This window comes from Peromyscus eremicus, chromosome 8a, assembly GCF_949786415.1.
Source record: "Peromyscus eremicus chromosome 8a, PerEre_H2_v1, whole genome shotgun sequence".
Classification (NCBI taxonomy): domain Eukaryota; kingdom Metazoa; phylum Chordata; class Mammalia; order Rodentia; family Cricetidae; genus Peromyscus; species Peromyscus eremicus.
In genome coordinates this window covers 58108793-58120940 of record NC_081423.1, presented here as the reverse complement: position 1 = coordinate 58120940, position 12148 = coordinate 58108793, and the positions used below count along the sequence as shown (strand labels likewise).

The window sequence follows — 12148 nt, the reverse complement described above, 5'->3', positions numbered from 1 at the left end:
TCCCATTCAAAATAAATAAAACAAACAAGAAAAAAGGTCAGTTGCAGAAAGCCATTTATGAAATAGATAATGTAAAGTTCCTCATCTACAGTTAGAAAAGCCCCCCCAAATAAATAAATCATTCTGAGCTTATAATGTTTCTTTGCTATAAATCATAGATTTTTGAAATACTATATGAGTTTATATCTAATAAAGACTCTGGATCAAACAGACAAACTGAGATGGAAACATACAGATCATAGTTTGTTTCTAAAAATTTGGCTAAAGTTATTTTTCTGTAGATATCTATGGACTGATAGAGCAGTGTAAGAGAAACCATCTCAAAGGGTAAAACAGAAGATCTTAACCAATATTGTGTGACAAAGGAGCTTTTTCTTCCTTTTTTTTTTTTCCCCTTCCTGTTTGGGTTTTTGTTTTGTTTTGAGACAGGATCTATGTAGCCCTGGCTGTCCTGAAGCTCATTATGTAGACCAGGCTAGCCTCAAACTCAAGAGAGATCTACATGCCTCTGCATCCTGAGTGCTGGGATTAAAGGCACGCACCACCATACCTGGCTTTGCATGCTTATATGTGTATGGATGTTTTACCTGCACGCGTGTCTGTCTACCACATGCATGCTCTGCCCAAGGAGATAAAAAAGAGTGTTGGAGTTAAAGATGGTTATGAGTTTTCATGTAGGAACTGAGAACTGAATCCAGATCTTCTGGAAGAGCAACCAGTGCTCATAACTGCTAAGCCATCTCTCCAGCTTGGAACATTTCTTTCTTTTCTTTTCTTTTTTTTTTTTTTTTTCTTTGAGACAGGGGTTCATGTGTCTCAGGGCTAGCCTTAAACTGTAGTTGAGGATGACATTGAATCTCTAATCCTCCTGTCTCCATCTGAGATTTCAGGCTTGGAATACCATGCCCAGTTTTATGTGGTACTGGGGATCAAACCTACGACTTTATACATGCCAGATAAGCACTCTCCAACTGAGCTACATCCACAGTGGGAATAATTCTTTTTGCCTATATAGAGAAAAGTGCTACATCTCTTCCTTCAATGGTTCCCCAAATTCTCATTTTATTCAATATAAAAACAAAACAGCTACATAAGATTAACCAAAGATGCTGAGTATGGTGGCATGTCTGTAGTCTCAGCACATGGGAAGCAGATGACATTTTTGACCATCTTAGGAAAAGTTGCAAAAAGCTAAATTATTCAGGCTTGGTAAAGAGGCTAGAAAGCAGATACTCTTGTATTCTACAACCAATATACAAGAAAGTCCTAAATTTGGCACAATCTCTATGGTCTAGCAATTCCTCTCAAAAAGTTTATCCTTGTAAATTAATGAAGACACATATAAAAATATGTATAAGGTTGCTTGATATGACATCACTGATAAAACAAAAGTCAGTAACTTCCTAAAAATAAATGACCAAAGGACTAAACAAAATTTTATGACATGTGATATAAACTATACAATCACATACATTTATTTACAGGAGATAATTAAGTTTTGTGTTTACTTGTTCTGGTATGTTGAAATGGGGGGGGAGTATCTCACTATATTCTCAAAGTTGGCCTTGAACTCCTGGGCTCAACTGATCCTTCTGTCTCAGCCTTGCTAGCAGGCTGCACTGATTTTTATTAAGCTTTTTATATTCAAATTTCAACATGCACTCTGTATCTTTTTTCTAATATTGTTCTTCTCATCACTTTCCACCAGGTGTTTACCTATAAAGCTGCTGGAATTTTAGTGAGAAGATGCATGTCAACAGCTTATTACCATGCTGCTTGGAACACAATCAGTGACTGAAAAACAGTGACTTTTGACATTATGGTTTCATTACTTTCTCTGTAACTTAGCAATATATTGTCAGAGGGGACACAGTTGTGTTTATTTGCTTTTAAGATGGCTATTGATGGGATGGCAAGATGACTCTGCTTAGGACTTGCCACCTAAGCTGACAACTTGAGTCCAATTCCCAGGACCTGTATGGTGGAGGAGAGAACTGACCTGACAGTTGTCCTTTAACCCTCACAGGCGTGTGTGCATGTGTGTGTGCGCGCGCGGATGGATAGTGCTAGTGCTCAAGCACTCCTTACTATGTTTAAGACCCTAGGTGTGGAGCCAGGCAGTGGTGGCACACGCCTTTAATCTCAGCACTCTGGAGGCAGAGGCAGGTAGATCTCTGTGAGTTTGAGGTCAGCCTGGTCTACAGAGTGAGTTCCAGGACAGGCAGGGCTACACAAAGAAACCCTGTCTCAAAAACAACAACAACAACAACAACAAAAAACCCAAAAAAGTCCTGGGTGTGGCCGGGCAATATTGGAGAATACCTTTAATCAGATGGATCTCTGTGAGTTTGAGGACAGTCTGGCGTACAGAGCAAGTTACAGGACAACCAAAGCTATACAGAGAGACCTTGTCTCAAAAAACCAAAAAAATTTTTTAAAAATTTAAGTTAAATTAAAAAATAAATAAAATAAAGACTCTAGGTGTGATTCCTACCCCCACCAGAAAATAAAAACATGAATAAACAACTAGAGAGAGAAATTCTTATTCTTTTTATTTTTTATTTATTTTATTTTTTTTTTTTTTAAAGATTTATTTATTTATTATGTACACAGAAGAGGTTGCCAGATCTTATTACAGATGGTTGTAAGCCACCATGTGGGTGCTGGGAATTGAACTCAGGACCTCTTGAAGAGCAATCGGTGCTCTTAACCTCTGAGCCATCTCTCCAGCCCTCTTATTCTTTTTAAAGCTGATAATAAAAATATTATATATATACAAAAGTAGAATGCTGTAATGGATTCAACATATTCAAGAAGATTCAAAAAGGATCAACATTTGGCTTCCCCATCCCATTTATATTCCCACCTACCTCCAGTCACCCAGATAATTTTGAGGTAAATCCTAGTATACATTAGAGATGTCTAGGTTTTTTGTTTTGAATTTGTTTTTGTTGATCTGTTTTGTTTTTTAAACAAATTATCATTCCATAGTCCAGGCTGGCCTTGATCTCTTAATCCTCTTTGTGGTGATATTGCGTTCCCCAAAATATTGTACACCCTAATAAACTTATCTGGGGTCAGAGAACAGAACAGCCACTAGATACAGAGGCTAGAAAATGGTGGCACACACCTTTAATCCTAGCATTCCAGAGGCAGAAATCTGTCTGGGATCTCTGTGAGTTCAAGGCCACACTGGAAACAGCCAGGCATGGTGACTCACGCCTTTAATCCCAGGAAGTGATGGCAGGAAGCAGAAAGATATATAAGGCGTGGGACCAGAAACTACAATCTGTTAAGCTTTTAGGCTTTTGAGCATGTTGCCTAGGCTGGACCTGAACTTAGCATATAGATCCTCCTTCCCCTCATTTCCCAAGCTACCATGCCTAGTTCAGTCCATAGGTTTTGAAATCCTGAAACAGGGTTTTAATTTTTCAGTTCTTTACCAGCTACTTTGCTTTGGTTTGCAGAGGTTAGCTACATAACCTCTGCATAGAAGTGCCTAACAGCCACTCAGTGAATGTAAGGATGATTTTGTGTTTCCCTGGTGGTTGGTTCTAGATAGGCCCCCTCCCCCTCATCACTACCTTCCCCTCTCCCTTCTGGCTGACTTGGTACTTGTAATGAGTCACCATGGCTGTCTATACCTGAGCGATTTCTACTATTGACTGTTTTATTTCAGGCAGAATACTAATCCTTCAAGATGTTCAACACACTGAAAAGATCAAGGGTGGGGCTGGAGAGTACTGGTCCAGTACTCAAGTCGGGCAGCTCACAATGGCCTATGACTGCAGCTCTCAGGGAACACCTTCTGGCCTCCACAGTCACTTACACATCAGTGTCATATACACACATACATAAATAAAATAAATCTAAAGACGGTCAAGGATGAAGTAAGCTTGAAAAGTTTACAAAAGCTATCCCTGCAACATATTCTGTAATATAAAAGATACAAGTCATTCAGTAATGCACTCTGCTTATTTGATTGAAAAAGCTTTCATTTTTTGATTGACTTATTTTCTTTTTATGTGTACGAGTGTTCTGCTTGCATGTAGGTACTTCAATAAAGGTGTGCAAAGTAATCACATCTGAATGTTTTTTTTAAAATCTGCACACATTTTAAAGATAAGATACTAATTGCTAATGATTTAGATATGAAGGTCTGAGAAAAATAAGAGCCAAGAACTCTAAGATTCTGAAATGAGCAACCAAGTCAATGCTGCTATTTATTTCAAGATGGGAAAGAATGAAGGAAGACCAAATTTAGGAATGGGTAAGGTGAGATGTAGAGATGCTATCTCTGGAAAACCTTCTCACAGTCTTGAAGTGAGTTGTTACTGCCATCTGGGCAGCTTGTGGCCCCTTCCATAGGTAAGGGTGCACAGTTGACTGCATTCTTCTCCATCCAGGCCAGCAGTAGATTTGGTATCTAACACTACATCTGGGAGCACTGACGAGCTGATAAAAAGGAGGCTAAGGAAGCCTAAAGCTGGCTAGGACTCCTCCCTTGTTCTGCACTAACTGGCAGCCAACTCCTAGAAGGATCTTCTGGAATCAAGACTACCTAGTGATCAAAAAAGATGATTAGAGGAAGAAAGAAAGATAGATGGACTGATTACCAGCACCGGCTAAGGCAAGCTACTGATACTTAGTTTCTCTTTTAACTCAACATCTTCCTCAGAGGTGTAAACACTTCTTAGTTGTCTTCAGCCTCCACACATGTATTATTACCACCTTCTGAGACCAGACAAGTAGAGCAGAATTTTATCCTCTTTTTTTCTGCAAAGGCATAAAACAAGTATTCCTTTTGGGAAAGAAAGGTTCTCCCAAGAACCGTTAGTTATTAAATGAATCCAAAGAGTATGACTTTTTTTAAAGATTTATTTTTATTTTACGTGCTTAAGTATTTTGCTGCATGCATACCTGTGTATGGGTAAAAACCAGAGAGGCTATTGGATTCCCCTAGAATGGAGTTAGTGATGGTTGTGAGCCATCATGTGGGTGCTGGGTATCAAATCCTGGTCCTCTGGAAGAGCAGCAAGTGTTCTTAACCACTGAACCATCTCTCTAGCCTGTTTTTTACTTGTGTTTACTAATTTTCTTTTATTTTCAGCACTAAGGTTTAAACCATAGGCCCTTACAGAATCTAGGTAAGTTTTCAACTTTTAAACTGTACCCCCAGGGCTAATTTGTTTTTTTTTGAGACAGGGTCTTCTATTGTCCAGGCTGACCTTGAACTAGCTTATACAGCTGATGAGGACCTTAAAGTCCTACTACTCCTGCCTCCACCCATTAAGTAATCAAGGGATTACAATGGTTGCCACAGGGCAGTTGAGTATGGATTTTTGACATGTCCATGCCTAAAACCTTTCTCTCCTTAAAAAGAAATTTAACTACAGGTAACATGCTCAAATTTATAAATTCACTGCTTAAAACTAAAAATATCAGGTACATTCTCTTGGGTTGATAAAGATAAAGAAATCTTGGCACTTAAAAAATACTAAGTAGCCGGGCGGTGGTGGCGCAAGCCTTTAATCCCAGCACTCGGGAGGCAGAGCCAGGTGGATCTCTGTGAGTTCGAGGCCAGCCTGGACTACCAAGTGAGTTCCAGGAAAGGCGCAAAGCTACACAGAGAAACTCTGTCTGGAAAAAACCAAAAAAATAAATAAATAAATAAATAAAAATACTAAGTAATTATAAAAAAATATTCCATATATGATTCTCAGCACCACATAATGATTTTTATGTAAATATATTAAAAATATTATGTGAAAAAGGACAATAGTACATATATGACCCCAAGGTTTTAATTTTTGCTGTACATTTATTTTTCTAGTGTTGAGGATCAAACCCAGGATCTTGTGCTTAGTAGACATCCTCAGTGCTGCTTAATTTTTTAAAAGACTCTGTATGAATAAATTATATTAATATATAATTACAGTCATTTAGGCAGCACATATAATAAAATCTCTCATAGGCCAGGTATGGTGACACATCTTTAATCCCAGCACTCAAAAAGCAGAGGTAGGAGGATATCTGGATTTTATGCCAGCCAGGGCTATATAGTGAGACCCTGTATCAAAAATAAATAAATGCCAGGCGGTGGTGGCACACACCTTTAATCTCAGCACTTGGGAGGCAGAGCTAGGCAGATCTCTATGAGTTCGGGGACAGCCTGGTCTATAGAGCAAGATCCAGGACAGGCACCAAAACTACACAGAGAAACCCTGTCTCGAAAACCAAATTTAAATAAATAAATAAACCCCATATATAGGTCATGTTTGGAATTCAGTTTTCACTTTCTACCCTGATGTGAGAAATTGAACTCAGGCTTTGAGTATGGTAGGCAAGTACTCCATCCTGGAGTCATATCCCCAACCCTGGAAGTCAGCTTACTAACTGAGGAAAAAAAAAAAACAAACCAAAAAACTACTTCTGTTTCTGTTATGTATTTCATCTTGATCAGAAGACTTCTTCCTCCTTTGTGTGGTGATATATATCTTGGGAGATTTAGACAGGATGATCAGAAGTTTAAGGCCAGCCTCTGCTACACAGCCATTTTGAGGCCTGCCTGGGCTATACGAGACCCTTTCTCAAAACACCAAAACCTAAAAATAAACAAACATTCATCCAAAAAAAAAGAAAAAAGAAAAAAAAAAAAGACTTCCTCCTGAGAAGCCATTCATGGACTCTCCCCAAAGGCCTCTGCCCCAGGGAGAACAATGTCCCGGACTCTGCAGAGTCAGGCACTAGCGCCTTAGTACAGGGGCACTGCTGATTCCCCAACTGACAGACTGCCCTACGCTCCACCTGGCTGAAGAGCCATGGTTAAATTAGAAGCTCCACAGTCCCCACCAGGGCAACAGGGAATGGCCTTTGTTTTCTATAAACAGACATGAAAAAAGTCTGGTTAAAACAGTCTTTAGAGGAAGGAAAATAGAAACCAGGCAGTGGGGAATGCTTCATATTCCTAAAAGCTTTTTTTTAGTTAACACATGGTGTCTGCTCCTCTCTAGTCACCTATTTATCACTCTCCTCCTTAGAGAAGGGAAAGAGCCTGGCTGCCTTCCTAGTGCTGAGTTTTGTGGCTGGGGAAGGAGGGAGGGAAGGAAGGAGGGTGCTTTAAGCATGATGCAAACCATTTGGAGCTGAGTGAGAGCACTGCCAACACAAGCTGCACTATTTAAACAAGTGAGGAAATGATCGTATATACAACATGCCAGTGAGCGTTCTTTCTCTCTCTCTTTCCCTCCACACACACACACACACACACACACACACACACACACACACACACACACACAGGAAGTCGAGAGGGATTTTTTTCAGGACACAGAGCTGGATGTCAGCGGCTAAAAGGTCGATATTTTCCCTTAACACCCTTCTCAATGACTTAATCATGTTCCGTTTGCACAAAAAACTTCCCAAGAATAAAAAAGTCTGGAGAATTAAGAGAACGGGTAAATTGGGAGGGATGTTTGGCCTGAGGCTGACCTTATCCGAGGTTTTCTCCACGTAGCAGGGGTCCTGAGGGGCAGCCAGCAAGGGGACAAAGCCAGAGAGGAGCCGATCCTCTTCCAGGATAAGAAGGGTGAGGTCATCATCCGGGTCCTTGTACAGTGGCACCTCAGACTGATTGACTGCAGTCAGTATGTTACAGAAGTCAGCCAGTGTTGACCACACATCCACAGCAACCCTGTGACGAGAAAAGAAGAGCAGCTCTAAAGAGATCAGTGAAAGTGATCTTAGTGCTTTGGGAACAGAAAGGTACTTGCAACAAAAGCTGTAAGGCTGGAAGCCGCCAAGAAACACTATCAAAACTGCAGTATGAAGCTGTGCCCATGTGGGCCATCTGGGTGTGCTGCTCTATGTAAACCTGAAATTGATTAGGAGAGTTTTAATCCTAACCAGAGAGGAGGAAAAAGAATTTTGAGAATCAGTCGTCTAATGCAGGTCCTGTCACCTTTCCAGACAGTGTGCTGAGACACTTACTCCAACACTCCAGCTACCCAGTGCCTAAGGCAGCTCCCAGAAGTCCCTGCTCCTGCATAGTCAACTATGTGCCATAGAGACACAAACTGAGCACTAGCCTCTCTCCTTCAGCCATAGCCACATGGGGAGCAGCCACACTGTGTAGTCACATGGGTTTCCTTCTTAAAAATACTTTATATGTATTCTCTATATAAAAGCAGTAAAATGAATCCATACCCAAGACAATCCCTTCCTGTCCTGCCAGCATCTGCCCGGGAAGGGAAAGCCTCTAGCTTCCTTCACCGCTATCTTGGCTGTCCCATGCCTTCTCCTTCTCTCACCTGTACATTCAACACAGGATGACTAACCGTCCTGGAACATCCCAGTTTTAGCACTAAAATGATCACACCCCACAAGCCCTTAGTTGGACACAAACCAGGATGGTTGGTCACCCTGGTCCCACATCACCACATTCTGGTTGAACCTGAGAAGAAACGCTCAAAATACAAAATCTATCTCTTCACTTAAAACTCCAAGATAGAACTGACTTTCTCCAGAAAAGATTCTAACCCAGGAGAGTGGAATAGGAGGGTACCCTACAGATGCTAGGGTACAAGATGTTAGGAAAGTTGTAAAAAACAAACAAAAGACAAAAAACTCTTCAGGAGAGATGGAGGAAAGAGGCAATATACCAAGAAGTTCCAAGTGTCACCCTGAAATCTCCGAGGGGTACTGTCCATGAGCTTACCTTGTAGGCAGGGGTCTCAGACCTAAGTCATTCACTCCCTACCCCCAGATGACAGGAAAGAGGGCATGCCAGGAATACACTAGGGGAGAATGTGGACTAGGGAGATGTATGAGGGACTGCCTCACCGGCTCCAGGTGGAAGGAGGCTGAACTAGTTTATTTGGTGTAATCACTACACTAAGAAAAGGCAATGAAATGAAACATCTTGTTTTCAAGGGCGTCCTGGGAACCAGCCGGAACACAGTCCCATTAATCACACAACGGCACATAATCAACACACGTGTACTGCAGAAGTAACTGACTTCCCAGGCTTTGCCCAGGAAAAGGAAAAAACGTTTGGGGAGAATCACCAGAGGGACGAGTTTTCTAAAGCCCCTCTGCATGGACACCAACAAGCAGACTCATTCACAAAGCTCCATCTTTTGGCTCAGCTGAGTTTGACTGTCAGAAATGTTTAAATATGGAAAAAAATAAACAGTTGCAACACGTTTCTGTGCAGAAATCTGCCTGGGCTCCTCTGTGATGTAATGGGAAACACGGCACTCAGGCTACCAGCTGTAGAATAAACAGAACTTTGAGGGTTAAAAGGAACTGAACTTTCCACGACCCCATCTGCAGAGAAGAAAATAATAAGAGGAATGATGCACTGCCCCACAGCTCTGATAGTTTATCCTCCAGTCCGGCTGCAGAGACAAGCACCGGATGTGATAGGGCTGCTCAGGGCTGCCTCTGAGGTTAGCGCTACCCATGGGAGACACACAGGGAGGCTCTTCCAGTTCCCCGCTTCCTCCCCCAGTGCCCTGCTGGCCACTTGAGCCCACTGCCTGAGTCTGATCCCACAGCTTGGTGAGCTTTGGCCAACAGGCACTGCTCGGCTGCAGAGCAGCAATTTGGAAAATAAACAGGAAAAACGCCAGTGAGAAGGAAGAAGGTGAAAAGTCTCCCATCTGAATTCTTGGCTTGGAGGCCCTGGTTGGTGCTATACAGGTCAAGGCTGCTTGAGGACATAGTTAGGAATGGGGGTGTGGGCAGCAGTATCCCCAGCCAGAGAGAGGCGGCAGAAAATCACCCACAGTTTCCTCAGTGGGAGGCCCCACATCCCTCTCATCCTCCCACCCTTACCATCTTGGATCCAAGAAGAAATATGTGGTACCATGTGGTTCTCATTACCATGCTCTCCTGTCCCCTAAGGCTCAGATAAACCAAAACTGACTCCTCCCAGAGACAGCTTGCCACCACTAGGGACCCCTGCCCACGCCTATCTTTTGCCCATTACCACCCACCTTGTGCCAAAACCTTATGACACACTGCAGTGATAAGGTGGATGAGAGTTCTTACCCCTGTTGATTTTGTAAGAAAGCGGCTGGTGCCAAAAGACATAGGAAGTGCCCTGAGTTCCCAAGTCAGAAATATAAATAAAAGTGTTCCAAGGGTCAAGCTAGACTGATCAGAACTAAGGGGATATATAAAAATGCTTCAGTGAAAAGTCAATCCTGCAGTCGGTTCAGCCTGATCTTGTTGGTACCCATGGGCCACCCTGTGACAAAGATGTGGGAAATGGACAATCAGCAAACTAACGACAACCAAAGGGGAGGTCCAAAAGCTCAGGTGAGACGCCTCAACTAAAAAGCTAATCCCTGCAAGAGGACGATGAGTCTCCGGAGGCTTACTTCAACCGTGCCACTGGGCTGAGGTCAGTTCCACGGCTCAACAGTTTCCTGTCTAAGTACAAGGGGAACAGCTTGGATTCTTCCCATGTTTCTTCCTTATCCCAATAAGACATGCCACCTAACCTTCACCTCACAGCAGCACTTGGGCCCCAAGGTGAGTCAAGCTTGGTGGAAGAGAACAAAATCAAATGCTATGGCTATGAAAGCTTGAAGACACTTGAGGATACTGTGGGGTTCAGTTAATTCCCTCTGCCACCCATTCCTATTCAGCTTTTTCTTGAGAATGGGACTGGAGGGTAACAGGTGGGTAGGAGGGTGAGAAGGTAGGTGTGGGGAATCTCACTATTTAGTTCAAGCTGGCTTGGAACTCACCATGTAGCCCTGACTGGTTTCAAAGCCTCAGTGATCCTGACTGCTGGGATCACATGAGTATGCTCCTATGCTTGGCTAAGGCAATTTCTTCTGGATTATTCTAGTTCAACTTGTATTTTGGGGTTGCACCATAGCCCACAAAATCTCACTAAAGTTAGGGTACACTCTTCACCAAGCAGACACAAATCAGCCAGAGACTATGAAACTGTGTTCAATAAACCCATTTACGGCTCCCAGAATGGTGGCAAGGGAGTCTCTCAGCAGCTGGGGTGTGATTAGTGTGCAGGGATCAGCAGTTACAGGGTGACCCACTGGCCCAACCTCACAGAACACACCACACACCAGGAAAGCAGACCCCTGGCTAGAATCTGAATGCCAGATCCTAGCCTGTGACAGACCAGCAGTGACTAGTGAGAGCTATGCACTCAGTACCAAGGTTCACTACAGACATGCATTCACTTACTTCACCAGCAAGGGAAAAAAATAAGAGTTAATTTACTTTTTATTGCCTCAGAATTCCAAGGTTTAATGTAGCTGTCAGTTTGAGTGCAGTGCAGCTGCTGGCCGATACAATGCAGCCCAGGCAGGCCAGCCCAGGTGACTGGGGAAACACATTTCACAGAAATGAACCAACACACACTCTTGGCTGGTTGTTTGGAGGATATTGACTTGGGGAATCAGATTAACCCTTCAGGCTGGGGTTAGTTCTGCAAATAGCATTAGAAAAGCTCTTTGGTCCAGGGAACTAAGAAGCTTTGCTCTCAGGTGGGCCCACAGTTTTCTGTGTATCTAAAGTTCTGGAGTTCTCTCACAGAAGATGCTATACAACTATGTGCCCTGCAAGACTAAGGTGTGAAACATATGGGGCATGGCATACCACAGCCATCATCTCCTTGCCTGATGCTCAGAAGGAGAGCCAGTTCTGCTATCTGCCAGGCAAAGAGTCGGGTAGAACTGTTCCTAGGGCTCCAATAGGCAGGACTAAGGAAGGGCAACAGGTTGGAACGGTCTGGCCAGGGCTCAGTCTTTCTGGAAAGACCAAGGAAGACTAAGCAGTCACACACTTCTTCATATTTTTACTGGGGGGAATAGGCTGACTGGTGATTAATATCAAGTACAATGACCCCATGTTACAAGCCTGCAGGGGCCTGTGGAGGTGGCCATTTCCTGTGTAATACCAGCTTGTTTAAACACTAACATTCAAACTCCACAGCTGCAGAACAAACCCGGAAAGAGTTGAGTGAGAAGAAGCCCTGCATTGTGTTTCAGAGCTATGGAAGATCAGAGAAGTAGTACAGATGGGAAACGAGTTGGGTTTTGGGTTCCTGGGGTGAAGAGATCTGGAAACAGCCAAGGTGGTACAAAAGTAGGTACAAGGAAGCGGAAAGCCC

The 12148-nt window shown here is 42.9% G+C and overlaps 1 protein-coding gene across 4 annotated transcripts in view; it reads right to left on the bottom strand.

The window, feature by feature from the left end:
- Smg6 (SMG6 nonsense mediated mRNA decay factor) overlaps nt 1-12148 on the bottom strand; it is a 246475-nt gene that overhangs the window by 102926 nt on the left and 131401 nt on the right. For all 4 annotated transcript variants that reach the window (XM_059271180.1, XM_059271179.1, XM_059271181.1 and 1 more), the window contains one exon: nt 7492-7693. In XM_059271180.1, coding sequence (XP_059127163.1) covers nt 7492-7693 — 202 coding nt within the window. The remainder of the gene's footprint in view (nt 1-7491; nt 7694-12148) is intronic.